This window comes from Myotis yumanensis, unplaced genomic scaffold (genome assembly GCF_028538775.1).
Source record: "Myotis yumanensis isolate MYYU_CA2020_CCGP unplaced genomic scaffold, mMyoYum1.0.hap1 SCAF_4, whole genome shotgun sequence".
Taxonomy (NCBI): Eukaryota; Metazoa; Chordata; class Mammalia; order Chiroptera; family Vespertilionidae; genus Myotis; species Myotis yumanensis.
In genome coordinates, this window is record NW_027223755.1 from 72,682,763 (window position 1) to 72,706,340 (window position 23,578).

The window sequence follows — 23,578 nt, forward strand, 5'->3', positions numbered from 1 at the left end:
GACTGCATTATATTGTAATGGCTTGTTTTCTTGTCTGTCTCCCTTGTACTGTATGCCCTGTACAGCGTGGAGAGTAGTGTACGTCTCCTGCAGCATGTGCACGCAGGAATATTCCATAAGTGAGGAAGTGGGTGAAACCTGACCAGCTTGTGCTTTCCCTCTGGGTCCCCCTGTGTGCTTCTTGGCTCTCCTTTCGTTGCCTCTTTCCAGTAGAAGTTTCTTGCCTCTATCATTTTTCTGCTTCAGGACTAGACATTTAGCGACTGCCATGCTTCTGGCCACTGTTAAATCAGAGAGTGAAAGAAACTGAATCTAACATTTGGAATGAGATGCTTCCTTGCCAGCCAAGCTACTGAGCCAACTGGGGACAACATTTCATATATTACACTTTTTTCCACCCAAGTATTCCAGGACTTAGTTTGTGATTTTTTAAAAAAAGCTCTTGCTATATTAAAGAAAGTTCGGTATCTTCTGTGCAGGCTTTCAAACTGAAAATTTATCCCAATAAAAATGTGGCTGTGTGTGTGTGTGTGTAGGGGTATAGGGAACTACTCTGTTTTCCCAAGTATTGGCGAATTAGAGAGTAAAGAGAGAAGTTACAATACAAATCAGTTGAGGTTACCTCATCACCAAATGTACCCTGCTCATTTATTTTGACAAGCCTTAACTTACTTTTAATTGCCGGGCCGCCTAGTTTACTGGTAAATGTGGCAACAGCGACTTTGGCAAAAAAGGAGAAATCTGTGTAACACGAGCCTTCAGAACGAGACCGTGCTGACTCCTTGTAAAACGGAGTGAGGCAATTCATGCTAAGAAGAATTTCATTCGAGCCATTTATGTGATATGTGACTGTAGTCACAATCAGTAAGCCCCTTTTTTGTGAGCCAAGCACACCAGAGCATGTATGTTAAAGGCGTGTCGTTTCTCAAAGAAATTTTGTTGGCCACTCCAAGCTTTTTCCAGTGATGCTGCCATTCCCCAACAGATTTTTGGAAGTCTCCGTTTGGAATTATTTTCAGAGTCAATTTTCAAGTCACAACCAAAACAATTTTTAAAACATCACCTGAATATCAGACTGGTAGAGGGGGAGGCTATTTTTTAAATTGCTTGTCTGATTTTTATTATCCACTAGGACTCATAGTTGCTTTGAGCTCTTTCCCAAATTGAATCTTCCCTTAAAGGAAGCTTTTGGGCCATCATTGAGGCCACTCATGAGAAGGTGACATGGTGTTGATAGACCCATTAAGGCTAAGGAGCCCCTCCCACATACTTTAACAGGCACTGGAGGGACTTCTGTTCTTGGCAGTTTATCAAAACTCAGTGGAGTAGGAAAAACCCTGCAGACATTGAGTATAGTTGATGCTGCTTATTTTGTTCTTTGTTTTCTCGAGCCAAGCATCAGTTTGGAGTTTGGGTAAAGTTTCTCTCCCAGTCCTTTGGGCATATCAAAAGAAGGGGGCGGGGGGGCAATGTGTCACCAGCAGATTCTGCACAATATGCAGGTCCCACCACCTAGCCCTGTGTCTGCACGTCCCTACAAACTTTCCTACCCAAATTGGTAGAGCTGAAACATTGGAAAATATTTCCTTTACTTTTTTTTAGTCTCATCCCCTGCCCAATCTCCATCTTCACCTCTACTCCCTAATGAAAATGTTAAACATACAGCATACCTGCCTAATTGAATGACAAATTCAAAATTGCCGGCATCAGTGAAGACCAATTAAAAGCTGAGCTGAAATGGACTCATGGGTACTGAAGGCAGGCAGACCTCTTGAGAGGTCAGTTGGGTGGTAGGGGTAGCAATACAAAAGAAAGCCCCAGGGACCTCAGGGAACCTGGGAGGACAGACTGCAGCGTGTAGGGCCAGGGCTGAGAGGGTGGGGTGCAGCACAAATTCATAAATGACTGGGTCGTGGGATCCCAAGCAGCCCAAGGCCAACTATGATGCATAGTAATGAAATTTCATGTAAAGGGTTTTAAGCTGCACTGCTCTTTCTGGGGAGGCTGAGAATATTTTCACATAGGCGTGAACCCACTCTTGTTGGCCTTGAATAAGGTTGGTTCTCTTGCATCCAAGCTGCTGGTCTGGCCAGAGGAGGGACAGCTTCGGTCTTTTTTTGGGCTTGCACTTGGCACACAGCTTCCCCTCTACTCACAGCAACAGGGAGGTGGCGCCATGTAAACCCACAGTGCCAATCACAGGCATGATCCCTTCCTTCCCTTAGTTGTAAAAGGAGGGGGACACAACCTCCACCTCGTAACACTTTATTATGTTCCTAAAGGTTTTCTTTTTCTAATACTATGAGATAGAACGAAGGCACAAATTGTAACATGCTGGTAGTTAATTTGTAAAACATTTTATTTTATTGCTATTGTGGTATGAGAATTTAAAACAATCTTTTTTTAAAATATATTTTATTGATTTTTTTACAGAGAGGAAGGGAGAGGAATAGAGAGTTAGAAACATCGATGAGAGAGAAACATCGATCAGCTGCCTCCTGCACACCCCCCACTGGGGATGTGCCCACAACCTAGGTACATGCCCTTGACCGGAATCAAACCCGGGACCCCTCAGTCCGCAGGCCGACGCTCTATCCACTGAGCTAAACTGGTTTTGGCAACAATCTTAAAGTACAAATGAAGTAAACATTACTGGCAGGAGGCACCAATAAGAAAAAAAGCAGGAGGAGGGGGATGCTTATTGTTTAATACTGAATTCCTTTGAAAGGTCCTATACTCAAATGCCCCCAAGGCCAGGCAGGGCCTGTCCAGGAGGAAAGCAGATGGGAGGGGCTGGTGGACTGGGGAGAGGCCTCCTAGCCAGGTAGGGCAGCTGCAGCTCCGCTGACGCCAACTCTCGTCATGCAGAATGCAGACCTGTGCTGCCACAGCTTCAGATATTTTTAAAGTGAAGCCAGAAGTCCAGAATTCAATGTGAAATCACCCAAGGTCTACATGTTGGCAACTGATCTGATTATTTTTAAAACGCTGTTAGGGCCAAACACATCACATCTGTGGGCCAGACTCGGCTCGGGTGTATGCCCTCTGTAGCTGTGCACTCCATCAGAGCCTGTGTGTCCTCGGTCAAAAAAGGGCCTTGCTGGTTTCCTGGGGCTGGTGTGCAGGGTGGAATGGTGCCAGCCAAGCAGGATGAAAACAGCACCCACAGCCTCGCTCAGTGTCCTTATCAGGTTGGATTATTTGTAGCCGCTGTGCTAACCTGACCTCATTCATCTCTTCCTATCACATCCTTAATTCCTCACCAGAGTACCTGAGGGTGCCAGGTGCTCAATGGATGGGCAGATGAGGAAGGAGGAGGCAATGACCAGGGGACAGCTGTGGACTCACCTTCAACTAAAAAGAAGCAATCAATGTTGGGAATGTGGCTGGGATTGGTGAACCACAGGAGTTTTTGCACATTATAAATGAGAATGTAATACTTCAAAAGTGGCACCTTGCAAGAGAGAAGCTTTAAAACCAGACTAGATCCAGAGACATGGAAGCATGGAACAAGACTGATGAATCTCAGAGAATTTACATGCATAGTATGCATAACCCCTGGGCACAGACAATAGTGTGAAGAAGGCCTGGGTGGGCGAGGAAGTGGGTTGGAAAGGGTCAGTGAGGGACAAAAGGGGACAAGTGTAATACTTTCAACAATAATGATTTTAAAAAAAAAGACCAAAGAACTGGGCTGTAGAATAAGGCATCTTAAAGGAGATGGCTGCATTGCACATGGAGGCCCATTAGGAAGTAAAAGAGGGTCCTGGATGCTAGAACCCTTTATTTTGAGGTTGGACCATCCCACCCACTGAGATAAATATGAACAGTGGCCAGGCTTCCAGCAATGGACTGTAACTATTGTAACTTGTGTTCTGGACTATAGAATAAAGAATCTCACTGTCATCCTCCAACTCCAAATGTAAAGATATTCTACTTTAAAATCATCCTATCTAATAAAAGAGTAATATGTAAATTAACTGTCACTCCACGACAAAGATAGTGGCGCCCATAGTAGATGGGGCGGGACGCTGGCAGAGTCACCCCGGCAACGCGAGCCCAGCGTCTGCCTGGCCACACAGAGGGAGGAGATGGGAGGTGCCTCAGCCACGTGGAGGAAGGGGAGGGGCCTCAGGCCGGAGGTTTGGGCGAGGGACACTGGCATCATGGCAGGCCGGGCTGAGGGACCCCTCCCATGCACGAATTTTGTGCACCGGGCCTCTAGTCCATAATAATAAAAGTGTAATATTCAAATTGACTGAACGACCAAACAGCAGAAAAACCATCCAGACAACATTCTGGAAAACCATGCTATGACACGCGCTGGCGCCAGGCCAGCCAAGGCAGGTGTGATACAATTGATCAGGGGGCCCTGCCATCACACCACAATTGCCCCACAGAAGCCACCATCTGCAGGGCGATTTATGGGGGGTTCTGCAATCGATTGCCCCAAAGAGGGAGGCCCAGACCACCCTCTGTGTGGCGATTGATCGCAGAGCCCCATCCAGGTGGACGGGGCCTCCCTCTGTGGGGTGATCAATCTGGGGGCCCCACGATTGATCAGCCCACAGAGGGAGGCCCAGGCCAACCAAGCGATTGCACCCCACACCTGTTGCCTGCAGAGGGAGGTGACTGGTGGTGGGGGAGAGGGGGCAGCGCCACATAGATGGCAAGCAGTGGCAGTGGTGGGGGTGGGGCCAGCTGCTGGCAGCATGGGGAAGGAAAGCCCTGATAGGCCCTGATCACCAACCAGGCCTAGGAACCCTACCTGAGGGGTCCCAGATTGTGAGAGGGCGCAGGCCGGGCTGAGGGACACCCCCCCCCTTCATGAATTTTGTGCACCATTTTGTCTCTAGTTATTTATATTATCCACTGGATATGTCCCATGAGAATGGCTACACTTTAGTGTATGTTGCTCTTTATATTGTCAGAACAACTCAAACAGGGGCTCACTGATTTCTTGTTAATTTGCTTGGTTAAGACATGTTCATTTGTATTTTGGGTTTAATTTTGTGTTACCATATAAGTAAAGACTCACTCAGTCCCCGCTTTGAGGAGTGTTTCTCTGCTTCATCTTCCTGTGTTTCCATGTTTCTAGTGATATTTTGTTTGTCTGCATCCCATCCTACACCCAGCATCATCTTTGTGTTCACCAAAGCCATGAGAATAGTCTGTAATTCAACAGTTCATTGTGGAGAACAGACTTAGTGCAGAGAAATTGGATTGGAAGGAAGTCTATTACTGACAAGCTGGAATCCAAAGAACCTGGATTGTCTCATATCCAGCAGAATGGAGAAGAACATTATTTTGAGTAATTTGCAAATACGAGTGTGTTTTTCTCTGAAAAGTTTTGTGAGGATTAAGAGGAAAAGTGGTATTTTTTTTGTAACAAAGCCATGTGTTTAAGACCTAGTTTTAGATTTCTAGAAATAATAAAATTTCTGGATATCCTATATAATAATAGAGAAACATGGTAATTAACCGTGGCTTCGCTACCCTTCCCATTGGCTAATCAGCGAGATATGCAAATTAACTGCCAACCAAGATGGCGGCCGGCAGCCAGGCAGCTTGAAGCGAACAGGAGGCTTGCTTGCTTCAGTGACGGAGGAAGCCAACGTTCCCCGCCTGCCACTGCCGGCCTCTGAGCTTGCACTCTAAGAAACAATGTTACAAATATAGAAGCTAAACAAAACCCCAGAAACCTGCTTTCAGCCAGCCGGGACTCAGAGCTGGAGTTAAAACAGTTTTTCAATTATAGAACCCAAACAAACCAGATACCTGCTTTCAGTAGCCGAGGTCTCAGAGCTGGAGGCGAGCCTCAGAGAGAAAGCTGGCTCTCAGTTCCAGTGACAGCCATAGAAGGTAAATAAATCCAAGAATAAAAAAGAAAGAAAAAAAGGACAGGTTGGGAGCTTCAGTCGCCTGCCAGCCTGAAAACAGCCCTCAGCCCCTCACCCAGACTGGCCAGGCACCCCAGGGGGGACCCCCACCCTGAAGGGGGTGTGACCAGCTGCAAACAGCCATCATCCCCTCACCCAGGCTGGCCAGGCACCCCAGTGGGGACCCCCACCCTGAAGGGGGTGTGACCAGCTGCAAACAGCCATCATCCCCTCATCCAGGCTGGCCAGGCACCCCAGTGGGACCCCCACCCTGATCCAGGACACCCTTCAAGGCAAACCAGCCAGCCCCCACCCATGCACCAGGCCTCTATCCTATATAGTAAAAGGGTAATATGCCTCCCAGCACCAGAATCAGTGGAGCCGCGAGGCCTCCCAAACCCGGATCAGCGGAGCCGCGAGGCCTCATGCCCCGGGATCAGCGGAGCAGTGAGGCCTCCCGGCACTGGGATCAGTGGAGCAGTGAGGCCTCACTGCCCCTGTGTCAAGCGGAGCAGCGAGGCCTCCCAGCACGGGGATCAGCGGAGCCGCGAGGCCTCCTGGCCCCTGGAGCAGCGTGACAGGGGGCAGAGCCCAAACCCCCTGATCACCCTGCGGCTCTGTGTGTGACAGGGGGCAGGGCCACAACTCCCCTATTGGCCCTACTCTATGCGTGACAGTGGGGAGCTCCCCAACCCCCTGATCAGCCCTGCTCTGTGGGTGACAGGGGGCGGCGCCCCAACCCCCTGATCAGCCCTGCTCTGTGTGTGACAGGGTACGGAGCCCCAACCCCCCTGATGGGCCCTGCTCTGTGCGTGATGGGGTGGTGCGGCAACCTCCCCATTGACCCTGCCTTGAGTGTGACAGGGGGCAGCACCCCAACCCCCCAATCGGCCCTGCTCTGAGCCCGACCAGGGCCTGCACCTAGGGATTGGGCCTGCCCTCTGCCACCTGGGAGCGGGCCTAAGTCCCGAGGGGTCCCAGACTGTGAGAGGGCACAAGTGAGGCTGAGGGACACCCCCCCCCCCCCGCCAGTGCACAAATTTTTGTGCACCGGGCCGCTAGTATACATATGTTTATAAATACATATTGGTTTTTATTTTAAACCTTATTGTGATTTCAGAAGAACTTTCAATATTTATTTTAAATGGATAATCTCATTTGAACATGGTAGTAGGATTCCTAATCCTTTCTTAGACCAATTCTGCATCTACCATAATTTAAAAAAATAAAAAACGGTATATTCATGTGAGAAGGGATGGAGAGGAAACACTAAAACTCAAGTCAATTGATGGGTTTGAGGTATGGGATGCCAAGCAATCAATTTCTCCTTTATTGTCATTCTCCTATTTGTATAGCTTTTTAAAAATGTAAAATGAAAAAGCAATGCCTTCAGAGTAAGAGTTTATTTTTAGGGGAAGGTATTTTTACATTCTTGATCTTATATTGATGAGCTCATTTTCATTGGCCTAGATTTATTTTCACTTTCCAGTAATGTATTCCTTACTCCTCTGCAAGATATGCCCTGATTAGAGGAGAAAACAAATTACTCCTCCAGCCTGAGTACATAAGGCCGTTTTTATAATCAGGAAGACAGGCTGCGGGGAGGGGAATCTGCTTCGACGTCTGAGCGTTGCTCTGGGGAGATAACTGCACACCAAGGCGCTGCAGGGAGGTCTATATTTCTGTCTTGACGTCCGTAGATGCCACTGCCACCGCCAATGGTGATGATGATAAGTGATGAGAAAATGAACTGGGAGGTGATGCATCTTCCTGACAGATGTAAGGAATTGCTGCAGGCAGCCCTGAGGCAAGTGCTGGCTGCGGCCACGCTGGCGCCTGCCTCGGTCACTCTGGCACCGGCAAGCAGGGCTGCGAGAAGCAGGGGCAACGCAGTCATAACTCTGTGGTTTTAATCTGTTCGTGGAGCCTCTTTTAAAATGTTTTTTTTTTGAGGAATGAACTGGAGGTTGTGCTACAAATTCTGAAGTTTTGTTACTGTTGATTCGATGGTGTCTGTCTCTTACTTGTGTTATTGCTGTAGAGATCCAGTGTGCATTGCTCCGCCAGGCAGAGATGTGCACCCAGGGATGTGCCCACACAGACATTGGAATATGGCTGTCCTAAGATGTCAGGGCACCCCATTCCTGAAGTCCTCCTTTCACCCAAGGCATCGTATGTGCTGGCTCGGTGCTAATATGGACCACAGGGTATGAGTTAGACCTGAGCTAGTGCTGGGAGGTGGAGGGGCAGGAAGGAACAAGTGAAGTGAAGTGGAGGACCACAGGTACCCCCTGAGGAGCCACGCTGGGGGCCAGGAGGAACCGCACTGGACGTTTCTGGATAGCCAGCCTGGGGACATTCGAAAAAAGGAAATGCACTCAAAGGCAGCACTGGCACCAATTACCTTTTTCATTTTGTTTGTTTAAATATAGATACGATTTTTGTTTGGAAACAATTCACCTTTTTACCTTTCTTTTCTGTCTTGTCCAGGAATTTATGAGTATTTGACCCGACTCAAAATGTGCAAAGAAGAATAATGGAAGCCCCTGAATACCTTGATTTGGATGAAATTGACTTCAGTGATGACATATCCGTAAGTATTGCTACTTGGAAGTAATGCTTTTGGGAGATTCTGCCTTCTCCTACATGGGCTGCTCGCTCTGTTCTAGTCTGTATGTCCTAAACTCTCCCAGCCACGTTAGAACTTGACATCCTGTGGGGCAGACAAAGTGTGGTTTTGGGGTCTCCTGGACCAAGAAATGAATTCCACTTACTAGTAATTGTGTGTGAGTTTGGGTGAGATTTAACTTGACTGAGCCTCCCATTCCTAGTCTCTTTTATTGTTGCCAAAATTATTCGCTGAGGACATTTATAAAGTGCCTGCCGATAGTAAGCACTTTCATAGGGTTACTTATGCACATAATTAACCCTATTCATTTAGTTTTCTTTATGGCTATGGAGCAGCCAGCATTCTTGGCGCCCATAAGCAGATGGACTGAAGGATGGCCAAGTTAGGTTAGCTGATGAACAACAAGAGGAAGCCTTCCAATCACTCTAGGCTTCAAGGCGCAGATTGGATGCTTGTTGGGAATATTGAGGAAGAGCCATGCAGTGGTAAGGACTGGACCAGCTGACCTCTGAGCCCTGCTTAATCCTGTAATGCTGTTGGCTACTGAACTTCTCAGAATCACAGCTGCTCCGGGGGGAGGGGGGGTCCTCTCCATGCCCCTCTGCTCAGAGCTGGCTGTGACTTGTCCTGGGCCACACAATTCTGCCGCATGTGGGCCTCTCGTGCCCTCACAGCCAAATGGGGTGCTCAGAGTTTGTGATGAGAAGGTTGCCCTTTCTGAATGAGTCATGTGACTTTTTTCTCAAAACCTCCAGGGTCACTTTTTTTTAAAATTAAGAGAAGTAAGGCTTTATTTCCTTGTTTCAGAAATAAAGCTGGCTGAGCAAGTTGCTTTTTGGTGATTAGTCAAAGAGACCAAATCCCATATCCTCATCCGACTCCCCCCAGTCCTCCTCTGCTTCCCTAGGCTAGGGCTGCTGCAGCAGCAGGAGCCTCAGTGGTGGGGGCGGCCTCAGGGGCAGGTGGACACAATTTCTGACCTTACTTTGCATTGATCTTTCATAGCAAAGAGCTTTGGGTCACAGCTAGAAATTGTCTCAAAAAGATAAGCTTACTTTAACGTGCCTCTGGCAACAGCATTAGTCCTCTCCTTTACTCTCCACTATGAAGTGAAATCCACATACTGTATGTACACAAGTATTGAATTATTGGCATGAGTTTGATGAAGGATCTATTTTAACCTTAGATGAGTCTTTGTAGCAGGGAAAGGTAAATTCAGCCTTCCCTTACTTCCACTTCCAGACAGTTTTTTTTAATCCTTGTGAAGACCAACTGAAGTGAGTTTCTTCCTTTCTGTAATACCTTTCTTTCTGTCTGTCTTGTTCTGAGTTACTGTGCTTGCCTTAAAAGTGTTCAGAGCGTGGCTCTTTTATAAACACTCCTGTCAAGATATTTTGAGCTGAGTGGGGAGGAGCAAAGAGAGTGAATGATAATGTGGGGATGGGTGGGGAGGGTGGCAGGTGTTTAAGAAAGGGAAACTTGTTTAGGAGTTTGGGAGTGACTCTCTGAGTTTTGCTAGTGAAGTTGCCTTTTAAAAACATAGGCTTTGTGAAATAAGCCAGTCAGAGAAAGACAAGTATCACATGATCCCATTTATATGTGGAATCTAATGAAGAAAGTAAACTGATGAACAAAACAGATCCAGAAACATTGAAACATGTAACAGACTGACATATATCTCAGAGGGAAAGGGGGAAAGGCCAGAAGAGATTAACCAATGAATTTTGAATATATATATATATATATATATATATATATATACATATACATACACACACACACACACACACACACACACACATACACACTATATATACCAGTGATGGCGAACCTTTTGAGCTTGGCGTGTCAGCATTTTGAAAAACCCTAACTTAACTCTGGTGCCGTGTCACATATAGAAATTTTTTGATATTTGCAACCATAGTAAAACAAAGATTTATATTTTTGATATTTATTTTATATATTTAAATGCCATTTAACAAATACCAACCAAAAAAATTAGTTCGCGTGTCACCTTTGACACGCGTGTCATAGGTTCGCCATCACTGTTATATACTATATACACACACACACATATATATATACATATATACATATATGCATAGCCTATGGACAAACAGTAGTGCCGAGAAGGCCTGGGAAGAGGATAAGAGTGGATTGGAGGGGTCAACAGAGAAAAAAAGAGGGACACCTGTAATACTTTCAACAATAAAGATTTTTAAAAATATGCACAAAACACACAAAAATAAGTAAGTAAGTAAGTAAGTAAAAGCATAGGCTTTGAAGGCACCAGTCTGGGCTCCAGACGTGTTCTGACCTTTGTTGACCTCTCTGAGATACCCACCTAACTTTTAAGGTGTTTTTTGTTGTTGTTGTTATGGGGTTTTTTTTTGAGGATTGAGTGAAATAATATATATGAAGCACTTGGCTTAGCACACAGTAAGTTGCTCTTAAAAATGGTAGCTTTTGTTATTATTTCAATGAATAATACAGTAATATTTATATGACCATTGGTGAAGAAGGAACTCGAGGGAAAAGACCAGGCATCATGTCAAAAACTTTTTTTTAACACTGCAATAGAGCAGTTGTGTTTACAGAAGAATCATCTGGCAGCAGCCCATAATTTTGATGAATTAGGAATCTCCACTTAAAAGATAATAAAATATGTTAAGCAATAACTGAAGCTGTTTAGCAAGTTGGGATGCAGGATTATGCAATAGTTGAGTTTCTATAACTTGACCACTCTGAAACATAAATAAAGACATCCATCTGTAATTGTGTAACTACACTCAAACCTTCTCCCCTTTAATTGTGTATTTATTGTGTGGATCTTTGACCTACATTTAAACTTTTATCAGAAGGAAGAACAGGAAGGTGCATAGAATTGCTGAAACAATAATAATGGTTACCATTTACTGAGCACTTGCTATAGGATAGGCACTATGCTATTTAATTCTCACAACAATCCTCTGAAGAAGGTACTTATTATTATCTCCATTTTACAGATGAGGAAACAGAAGCATGAAACAAGTTACATAACTTGTCCACAGTCACCCACTTAGTTAGGGACACTTTGTCTCCAGCATTATACTTTTAGCTATAATACTGCTTCTCCAAGATAAAAAGTCTGTTGCAGTGGTCCTCATAAGGACAATTTTACCCATCCTCAGGCAAAACCTGGAGACATTTTTGATGCTTATACTAGGGATATGCTGCTACTGGCATCTAGTGGGTAGAGACTAAGGATGCTTCTAAAGAACCTAAAATGCACAGGAAAACCTCCTACAACAAAGAATTATCTGGCTTAAAATGTTGATAGTACTAAGGATAAGCAATCTTGGCCACATGAAACTAAAGAAGCTCAAATTTGACTGGCAACCTCTATAACATGGTAGATTATTCTATTCTAGTCAATCTAATCCAAGTTTAATACCTTAAATGTGCCGGAATCATATTGTTCTTACATAATGATTTCATGGGAAAAGATGTAGAGATAACCTCCTAAATACTGGAACAGTTGGTTCAGCCTATTTAGGTAAACTAGGAGCAATAAATGTTATAACTGTTTGAGGGGCAAAGTGGAGACTATTCAGGTGCTAACATTGAAAACTGAAGATGTGTTGAACTTGCTAATTTGCTGGCATAAAGAGAAGTCTAGTCTCTCACAAACATGCCTTTATTGTTAGGATTCTGTAAACCTCCATCCGCACAGTTCTTAAGTCTCTTTTGAAAAAGATGTTTACCAAAAAGATGCCCAAGTTTAAAACCGCTCTTCTTCCTCCCCAGCCATAGCCATCAGCTTTCTATTTTGTGATTTTTACCCTCTAGTTATGAGCCTGGTTCTTGTTTTAATTAAAACACAAGCTGTATAATGGTTCCAAAAAAACAACTAGAACTTTTTTTTTTGCCTTTACCTAATGAGACAAAACACAGAAGGCACTTACATTATTTTGAAGTTTCCCAGACTCCAAAATAATGCTCATCCTTTGCAAAATGCAGGGTTTAAACTATACATTCTTGTAATCCTGCCATCGAAAAGGGCAGAACACTGTGCACTGGCTGCAGATGTGCGAGGGAGAGATGACGACACACGTAAACACAGAGGGTCAGAGCAGGGCCTTGCTGTCACTGCACACGGGTTTACAGATTTCTTTATTCCTATGGAAGCCAGAGCCCTGTGTCTGGGAAATGAAAAATGCTCTGGAATACAATTTTACCGTGAGGTTCTTAGTAGCCGTGGTGTGTTTTATTAAGAGAGGCCAGTTGCTGTCCTCAGAAATAGTATGCACAGGATTGAATAATGCAGAGGCCAAACACCATGGATCCATTGAAGAGCCTGACTCATTGGCTGTGCCACACACAGCACTGAACTCTTTAAGTCCGTTATTTTGTTTAAGCCTCACATCCACTCCACAAAGCAGCCCCTATTTTAATCCCTTCTTTGGCAAATGAGGAAAATGAGGGTTAGAGATGTCGTATGACTTTCATAAGGTTACAAATGGGCAAGTGGCAGGTCAGGATTTATATACAGAACTCTTTGACCATGTGACTCTCCCCCTCTGAGTAACTTAGTTGAGTATAATGGGCCAGTCATCTCACCCATTACTATCCACAAATAGGCACTGAAGCAAATGCAAATAACTTTTTGGCACCAATGTAGTTGGTATATATATTACAAATAAATAAAGTAAAACAAACTAAAGAGAACTTAGGAAAATCTCTTCATTTTACTGTACCTCAACTTTTCCATCTGCAAAATGATAATAATCATATCTACCTATTGCCCTGGTTTTATGGAAAAAATTTAAAATTATATATATATTAGAGGCCTGTTGCATGAAAAGATTCGTGCAATAGGCCTTCCCTTCCCCCTGGCTGCCGGCACTGGTTTTCCTCCGGCACCCAGGACCCAGGCCTTTGCTCCAGCCAGAGCTGCCTTCAAGCCTTCGCTGCTCCGGCCAGAGCCACCTTCAGTCTTCGCTCTACCACTTCACGCCTACGTATGCAAATTAACCGCCATCTTTGTTGGCGGTTAATTTGCATGTCTCACTGATTAACCAGTGGGAGGCGTAGCGAAGGTATGGTCAATTACCATGTTTGTCTATTATTAGATAGGCTATATATCCCATATGTATATGCATACACAGGTACACATATGTATACACATACCTACATATACATATACGTGTAAATACACACATGCTGCTTATGTACACACAAATACAACTAAGGAACAAACTCTATTTCTATGCACAGGAATTTTTGTTGCTTTTCTGTATCAGTGTGACTGCATCTTTGATGAAAGTTGACACTTTTTGGTAATTGCATAACCTATTTTTTTGTGCAAATCAGATGAGATCAAGATAAATAAGTGTCCTTCCACCTGTACTATCCCCTTTGACCCGAGCCCTTGAAACCTAGAGTAGTAAGTAGCTCAGAATTCGGTGGATTCATCTTCCTAAGGTGCTTAGACTGCTGTCTGGTAGAAAAATAAATTCTGTGGCAAAAAAAAATCTCACTTCCAATGAGTTTTCACTTTTTCCCATCCTACAGATGGGGCATCAGTTGCACTAAAATATCTACCCACCTCTGTTTTGTGTGCACCACCTTTTACTCAAGTCAACCTATTGGTACTTCCCAGATTTTATTACATTTAAAAAAAATCTTTATTGTTGAAAGTATTACATATGTCCCTTTCCCCCTTATTGGCCCCTTGTAACCCACTCCACTCCCTCCCCAGGCCTTCACCACCCTATCATCTGTGGCCTGATTGTAGGTGTGATAGAGTACAAAGACATTAAAGGTATAATGAACCTGGCTTGTGCCACCTCTCTAGCAAGCAAGCTACCTGAATAAGATCCTCTTATACTTTCTTCTGTGCTTCCTAAAAGGTGACGAACACTTTCACATGGCATCTGGCTGCCTCACTCCCTTCTTGTCTCATCTGTCAGCCCTGTTCTTCCTATTAAACTTTTCTTAATGCTTCTCAGTATGATCTAGTTTCATCAACTCTTCACCTGTTCTTTTTGCAATGTCCTGTATTCAAGTCTAAATTACCTATCATTCCTTTTGCAGACCCCATTGTAAAAAAACTCATGCCTTGTTCTAAGTACATGTGTCATATGTCTTACCTGTTTTTCTTAACCCCTGCCAGGAAAGGAATTAAGGGTAATCTAATCCAGTCTAGATGAATTGTAAGTTCATGTCCTATAGCTAGTGTCAGAGCCCAGGACTAGAACCCAGGTCCCCAACTCCAAATCTTGGACTGGACATCCCTTCCTAAGATGGTAGAGAGCAACTTTGTGAATAGAGTGTTTTCCAAGAAGAATGGGAAACTGTTGGATTTTTATATTTGCTCTTCTCTGCAGATAGCCCTAGAAGTTTTTATCTTGCCTGACAGTCATAGCACTTATTACATTGATGCAGGTTATTTACACAAACTATTTACCTGTTATGCATAACTAGATTTTATACCAATCTACTCAACAATTATTTATTAAACATGTGCAGTGTACTAAGCATGGTTCTAGGCTTGGTGTGAATGACACAGACTTGTCTGTGTTCTCACAGAGTTTATAGTAATTACCAGGAACAGACTATGAATGTCGGGTTAACTTCATGGTGGGTCACATTTAATTACAATATTGAACTCCATCCTTGACAGACAGTATTTATATTTTGATGGCTATTGATTATTGGCTCACAATTAAAATTAGACCATCATTGAAGTTGAACAAGTATTATGTCCAGCCATCTGCCCTACTGCAAGGTACACTTCTTTCGTAATTTGTAATTTTTGCCTTAGTAGTTAGCATTACTTTGACTACAATTTTAAATACTCATTTTTGATATATTTCAATTTAAATAATAATAATAATAATAGTGAATATTTATTGAACACTTACTATGCATCAGATACTAGCCTCCATGATTTATATTATTAGCACACGATCTTCACTGCCACATTCTGTTGTAGGTACCGTTATCTATTTTACAGATGAAAAAGCTGATATACAGAGGTTAACTAACTAAGATTAATGAGCCAGAAAGTGTTGAAGTCAGGATATGGTATGTGCAGTCTATCTCTAGAATCCATGATGTAATCAGTGCATTGAAAATGACCTCTGCTGGGCCTCTTGGTGACCTCTAGCCATCCCCTTCACCCAGGTCTCTTCTCATTCATGAACACTTCTGACAGAAGAAGGGGGCCATTCAATACTGTGATCTCATCACCTTAACCAATGTGCAGCTTCCTTTTTTGCCTGACGATACATGTTAGCACTACGATAGAGTAGTTCCTTGCATACTCTCTCTATGATCAAAAAGTTACTGAGTTTTCCCAAATACAACCACAAGCATTGTCTTAGCATAAAAGAATTTATTTCAGCCGAAACCGGTTTGGCTCAGTGGATAGAGCGTCGGCCTGCGGACTGAAAGGTCCCAGGTTCGATTCCAGACAAGGGCATGTACCTGGGTTGCGGGCACGTCCCCAGTGGGAGATGTGCAGGAGGCAGCTGATAGATGTTTCTCTCCCATCGATGTTTCTAACTATCTATCTCTCTCCCTTCCTCTCTGTAAAAAAATCAATAAAATATATTTTTAAAAAAAGAGAATTTATTTCATTAACTTTAAAGAAAAAACACTTGGAAAATAGTTTGATAAAAACAAGAGCAAAAATCAAATGTATTTGGCAATAGGATTATTTGTAATAATTTTCTTTAATGGATCCTGAATGGTGGGAAGAAATGTATTTAAGGTAGACTGGGAAGGATATATGAAAGAGTAGATCACTGGTGTCTGTACTTTGTTACAGGGGGTGGTTGAAATAGTGGAAGCCAGTGTACTCATCTGTGAAACAAGGAATGTGGGACGAGAAGAACTTTCCAAGGAAGGAACTGTGCTTAAGTGTGTCTCATATGCTGGGAGAGAGTCTTCTATAAAATAGACTGGCAAGCAGTTTTCAGAGATATAGGAGGACAACTAAGGGAGCTAAGAAGGGGTTAGGGATTTAAGGAATTTAAAGAAGGAAGTGGGAAACAGGTCATTATAAATAAAAAGTTTGAAAAGTGCCCACTGGATTGTCTTGTTAAGATTCACTGGTTGCCATAGTAAGAGCAGTGCCTGTGAGGAACAGAAGACATAGGGTAGTAGAGTAAATACAGAGATAAGGAAGTAGAGGCAAAAACCAAGGCAATTCTTTTTTTTATTTTTTATTTTAAATATATTTTTATTGCTTTCAGAGAGGAAGGGAGAGGGAGAGAGAGATAGAAAATCAATGATGAGAATCATTGATCTGCTGCCTCCTACTGAGGATTGAGCCCGCAACCTGGACATGTGCCCTGACCAGAAATACAACCATAATCTCCTCGTTCATAGGTCGATGCTCAACCACTAAGCCACACTGGCCAGGCAAGTCAATTCTTTTTCAAAAAGATGGCTGTGAACACAAGAGCAGGAAAGCCCATGGTGAACTAGAGAGGCAGATGCCTTGAGGTGGTGGGGGTGCTGTTTGTTTTTATGAGGTCAGAGCAGAGAATCAATGTGGAGAGAGTGGCTGAAGAGAAGGAGACCTGTGCACAAGCGAAGAGCTAGCAATGAAGGGGTGGACTGTTAGTACCACATCCTCAGAGAAGGAGCAGTGAAGCAGGATCTGTTGTGGAGGGTGTGAAGTTATCATGCCCTCCTTGAATTGGATGGGCAAGCCATTGGAGAGGTCAGAATTTTAGAAAAATATTATGTTTCTGAACATTTCATTTCAGCTGTCTATCTTTGCTTTCACTACCAGCTTTTTTGTGTACACATATTTTGTCATTTTACTGGTATTGTGTGCCTGTTGAGACATCTGCCTGAAGTTTGGAAAGCTGTGTGAAAAGTCATGAACTTCAGGATAGTTGTTTGGATGACTGGCTTAATTGTTTCTTTTGGAAACTTCATGGGACCTTAGTTGTTTGAAAGTCTCTAGCTTGAAAAGGTGCTTGGGATTTTAGTTCTTTCATTGTCTGTGGCTCATTACCATTTGAGTAATGTCTGCTTGTTCACCCAACTGGCTCTAGCTTTCAGGAATAAGGGCCAAAACCTTTCAGGCCTGAACAATAACTAGGGTGGTCAGAGATCCCTGTAGTCCAATGTAGAAATCACACGCTGTTATTGTGAATCCCATGTATGCTCAAACTATTTTGCATGGCAGAGAGACAAAATTGACTGGTGTAGTCTGGGATGTGTAGGATTGTCTATGTTGTTTGCAAAGCTAAATTTCAGTGTCAGCCCTTGGCTATGGATTATCTTGGATGAGGAAAGACCAAAGGGAAGCCAAATAACGTGCAGGGATCAGCTGAACTCTTCTTCCTTTCCTTTCCAGTCCCACCTCAGGCCCCCTCTTCCTGCCTCATTAATTCTCACGTCTTGATCTACTGAGCTTAAAAACATGAGTGGAATGAAGATGAGAGGGAAGGGCTGTGGGACACACATGGAAAACAGGTTGAAGAAAAGAGACAAAAACATCTAACATCACTTTACAGCTTGCAAATTGATTTCATTTACATTTGCTTGTATGCTTATCTGTTTAATAGATAAACTAAGCGCCAGAAATATGAAATGACTTATTTGTCTAGAACCACAGAGTTAATCGATGTCAGAACTGGGACTTGCATCTAAGTCTTCTCACTCCAAATCCATTGTTCTTTATACAAAAGGCTAAGGCATCAGCCAGCACTATTAAGATATTCGAAGTGTTTTTCCTTTGAAATATACCATGATTACATTGCTAGACTTGAAATTATGGATTTTTCTAAGAAGATTAGTGTTATGTAAATATTAACTACAATCATCATTACTATTATTATTGCCACTAAAATCATCGGCTATGTAGGGGAATTCATTTTATTCTGTTCAATAGCCTAGTGTCTTTGGTCAATAAAATATTGTACACATGCTCAGGAAGCATAGAAAGCAGTTAGGTAAACATATGATGAAACATTATGTGATGGGTTCTATAATGGACTTATGCCTAAGATAGGAAAATAATATAGAGCAGTGGTTCCTAAACTTCAGCATATACCTGAATCACCTGGATGGCTTGTAAAAGCACAGATTGTTTCTGAGATGGGGCCAAAGAATGTGAATTTCTCACACGTTCCTAGATGGGTGATGCCACCCATCAGAAAACCATAGTTTGAAACCTGGTACTACTTCCATCTGGGAGGGTCAAAGAAGATGTTATAGAGGTGATACCCAGGTAAAGTGTAATGAATTAAAAACAGTTTGCCTAAAAAAATGGGTGGAATGACATTTGATGTAGGTGGACTAGCATGCATAAAGGTATAGACAGGTAAAACAGTAGACAGAAATTTGGTATTGCCACCATCAAAAGATAAGTAGACAACAATGAGAGATGAGTCTGAACCCGTGGAGGGTTTCATGTGCCGTATTCAGGCATGGTGGTTTCTGCCCTGTAGGCTGTGCAGAGCCAGTGGAGGATTTGAATGAGAGAAGCACCTTGGTCAAGTTTGCATTTTAGAAAGTTGATGAATTCTAGTGAAAGTAGGGAAGCATGGAGGAAATTTCCACTTACTTAAATATGAAAGAACTCCTTTGAATATTTCTAATCAAGCCCAGAGATTAATCAGATGTGTGTACATCTTGGTATTGCAGTCAAATAGTTGATACGTCCCTGTGTGCCATGCATGCAATATATTAAGTCAAAGATGTTGTCCTTTCCCCCAGGCACTTGTGGGAGCCAACACTAACACATAGGAAACAACAGAGCATAAGGCAAGACAGATTTTCCAACAGCAGAAAAGTGGAAGGTCAGGAAGGGACGAAGCAATCAGCCGGGGTTTCATAGAGAAGGCAGACACAAGCTGGCCTTGCAGAAAAGTTCCATTTGCTTGGCCAGAGGGAGGCATGGCAGGCAAGGGGGACCCCAGAGTAAAGGAACAGAAGGGGAACTAAACTTTGAATGCACAGGGACATAGAAGAAGCAGAGGCAGCTGGTCAACCTTTGGTAGAAGCTTTTCTTAAGACATGATGGAGGAGTGGATCCAAAGGGCTGTTTCTACAAGACAACCTTTGGGAGTTTTTTAGAAAAAGAATACATGAGAGCAACATAGAGGTAGGAAATAGAATGCCTCTCAATTATCTGCAATTCTCTTTCAGTGTCTTATCACCCAAGGATAATAGGAATCCAGGGAACAGAATATAAAGGCTTGTGTTGGGGGCAAGGGACACAGGGAAGATATATTGGGCTTTGGTTCTGATAGGGCCAAAATGACAACAGTTGCTGCCCTGGGAGCTGGCCATTGTCTGAGAATGAGGTGGTTGGCGATCTGACAGCTTCATATAAAAGGCCATCTGCCCTGTGTGCTGGGATAAAGACCTTGGATGCCCTCCCTTTCAGCTCCCAGATGGTAACACAGTGCGTTCATGCAAGGGTAGACTTCCTGGGTCAAGTGCTTATTCTCATATTTGCAAATAGGGAAATGATTTTGAATGTTGATTATGTGAGTTGCATGTTTCTTTTTCATCTCTTCACATCAAAACTTAATCATCTTTGCAGCATCCCTTAAGTACTTAGCTGAAACAAATCTACAAATTCATTTTTTTCTTAAAGTATCTTTATAAAAAATGTTGGATTTTTCCACAGTGTAAATTGGAAGTCATTGCTAAATTTGACATTTATATACCCTTACAATTTTCCAAAACTTTGATTTTCTGGCCAACACATCATCCTTTTCTTTGATTGCTGTACTTTTTATTTCCATTACCAGGAACAGCACATGATTTTTTCTTCAAGGTCATTGTTCCCAGAGAATTAAGATGTATGCCTTCACAGAGTGACTTCCTGTCTGACCGTGGTGGAGAGGCAAAGCCACCATAGGTGATGTAGGTTGAGGTAGTGGATGGGCATCAACTAGGCTTGTCTCTGCCTGTCGCTCAGTCCCCACACCAACCAGGCAACCATGCTGTTCAAATTTAACCCTCATCAAGTTAAATGTTACTGTACACTGTAGACCTTTGGGAAGAATTGAAGTACAGCTCATAAATCTGAGATTCTGACATGCTTGACTTTGGAGTGGGAGTAGCAGTTAGGATGCATATGGCTGGAAATACAGATAGCAGCACACCGGCTTATTCAAATATAGCTCTTTAAGCCCAGTGAGCAACCTTATTGAATTTATCATTAAACTACAGTTAAACACAATCAGTCTTAAATTTCCTCTTTCTAAAATTGTGCTTTGGAAGAAAAGCGAGCGAGAGAGAGAGAGAGAGAGAGAGAGAGAAACTTTGCCAAAGGATGCTTTCATGGGCACATGGCAGCCAAAACAAGAGGCCCAATTTTAATTGAATTATAGACTGTGTAATTATTTAACCTGTACCAGCTGGTCTCAGGAAGCTACCAGATTCCTTGGAGACCTTGTACTTCGCTAGAAACATAAGGTACCTTATTAGTAACTCCCCCCTCCCCCCCCCCCCCAAAAAAAGTGCCTTCTGTACCTGTGTATCCTCAACCTCCAAAGAACATAATGTAGGAGGGAAAAAATCCTTGAAGTTCATTTTTGATTTAAGAAGCAGCCCTCCCTCTCTCTGAGTGTGAGTGGATTTGCTAAAGCACCCGTAGTCCTCTGAGGAATGGCCAAAACAAACAGGATGTTATTGCATCAGACAGGTAAGAGTAATTTCTCTAATTAGTCATTTGAGGTTTTATTTTTCACTTGGAAGTACTGGACATTTAATTTGTTTGTGATATGAAATTGACAGTAGCTACAACTGCCCCTCCCTTTGCCTTGCTGTCCTGATACCCTGTGGAAAGCCCTGGGAGAGGGGGGTGTCTCCATGTAGACACTATGCTTCATCTATCAGCATCAGGCTAACTAAAGTACCTTCTTATTGACAAATGTGCCCTAATTACACATTCCCCACTTGTAATGCTACAATAACCCTAATGAGTTTCCACGATCATTTTTCTTTTAGATTAAATGTTTTTTTCTCAATCCTCCTAAATTTTGCAACAGTGAAATAATTCATAATACATTCTCATTTACATAAGAACTCGTTTACTAAAGGTACAGGGCAAAATATTTCTAGGGAGCTGTATTTTATGAATTAAGATATGATTGAAAACAGCCCCTTGATTAAAGAAAGGGTTCATCCTTTAATTTTGTTTTAAAGCGCCCTTCTCTAAAGAAAGATTGATTGGCACCAAGCGTAGTTCCCATAAATCATAGCTATTGATTTTACATTTGTTTGAGCTCTTCTGATTTTATGCCCCCTTCTGTCATAATTTGTTATCCTCAAAGCCAGCCCCTGAGTTGGTGCTGGGCGTGAACCTGGAAGGTGGTTTCTTTCAGTTTAGTCTAATCTATATGTGAAACAGATGAGCTTTCAAACACAGAACCATGCTCCCCTAGCTTTTTATAACATTACCCGGGTATATCCCTGGGTGATTAGTAAAATCCTAGGCGAGTGGCAACATTAGGGATGTTTGTGTAGTTCAATCAGTTTAGAGACAGCTGTGGCTCCTGGCGGCCCTGGGTGCGGCAGGAAGCTGGATGCTTCTCCCCCAGGCTTTTCACACATAGATTCGCTCTTAGGCTTCAGAATGCAAGTACAGTGGTCACCTTCTGGAAACCCTCAAGGTCAGAGCATCCTTCCACCTTCCAAGTAGCATAAGTGATAGGAGATAGAACGTCCAGCCCTCTTTTTAATCTGCATCTGCTTAGATGCTTGTAGGTAGAGCTTGGGATCTCCCAGATCACCAAGCAGCCCATTTAGGGTAAAATTAGCTAAACATTCTGGATGTACTCAGGTATGATTTCTTGTGTTTTTTTCTGGCCAGTTTGAATGAATGTCATGCTCTCATTTTAAATTGTTATTTTACCCACTTTCTCCTCTGGCTTCCCATTTAGTACTCGGTCACATCCCTCAAGACCATCCCAGAACTGTGCCGAAGATGTGATTCACAGAACGAAGACAGATCAGGTAGGTTTCACCTCTCACCTCTCCTCCTTATCCTGGCTCTCAGAGTGTGGGAGCTGCTCCCTGCCCATTGTTTGCTCTGGCTTTCTGTTTTCATTTTTTTATGGCTTCTCCACCCTAGATGCTAGGTCCTCCTCCAAACGCTGACAGGACAGGGAGGCCCTGATGAGGACACAGCTATATACAAATAAGTGTAGGCGATCGTCTCGACAGCCCAAACCACAGTGTTCGCAGCAATTTACTGAAAACCCAACAACCATTGGTGACAAAACATAATGATGCAGGCGCCAATGAAAAAATGTTGGATGCATTTGCTACCCATATGGCAAGGCAGCCTGGGGGATGGTGCTTGGCCAAAGTCTGAAACCCTATCAGGGATGCGACATGATAGAATCTGCAATAAGGCATACTGTAACAGTTAAGATTAAAGCAAAGCTTTGGAGTTTAATAGTGCAAACTAAACAGAGAATTATGGCAGATAGATGAAAACCAGCTGCTTGACCTTTTCTCCTTGCATAGCCCACCACCCCCGACCAAAGAGTACGTTCAGGTTTGTTTTCCCCTCTGTAAATCAAATTAAACTTCCTCCTTTTCTCTCTGTGATGGGCAAAAATGAAAATAAGAAAGGATATCGATGGGAATGATACCATAGCATCAAATTAGGAAATGATGTTTATTATTTTTCCAAGTAATTACTCTAAGACATCACCATTAACCTTGCCAAAGCCGACTTCCTCGGATAGTAACTAGAGTCCTGAGAACCATGGGTGATGGAAGGCTTAAGATAATCCTTGAATTATGTGTATTACACTTAAAAATAAATAGATGGTCCTTACCTATGCAGCTACTAGATTTCCAAGACTTTCTCACCGAAAGAACTTATACAAAGCTAATTTTCTTTTCTCCTGGCCTGTTTGTTTTCTTTTGACATTTTGCTTAGATGAGACGGAATATAATTAGTCTTTCTAGGTTTGTTTATCTCTGTGTTTGTGTGAGAGTGTGTGTGTGTGAAAGTAATGCTTCAATCTTTGAGTCAGAAACATCATAGAAGATGGTTTTAAAGTTCAAATAAAATTTTTCATTTACCTTCAACTTT

The 23,578-nt window shown here is 43.0% G+C and overlaps 1 protein-coding gene across 5 annotated transcripts in view; it reads left to right on the forward strand.

Annotated features, from left to right (window-relative positions):
- SNCAIP (synuclein alpha interacting protein) overlaps window positions 1-23,578 on the forward strand; it is a 139,202-nt gene that overhangs the window by 64,240 nt on the left and 51,384 nt on the right. For all 5 annotated transcript variants that reach the window (XM_070412531.1, XM_070412527.1, XM_070412532.1 and 2 more), the window contains exons 2-3: window positions 8,370-8,472; window positions 22,413-22,485. In XM_070412531.1, coding sequence (XP_070268632.1) covers window positions 8,416-8,472; window positions 22,413-22,485 — 130 coding nt within the window. In that variant the 5' untranslated portion in view covers window positions 8,370-8,415. The remainder of the gene's footprint in view (window positions 1-8,369; window positions 8,473-22,412; window positions 22,486-23,578) is intronic.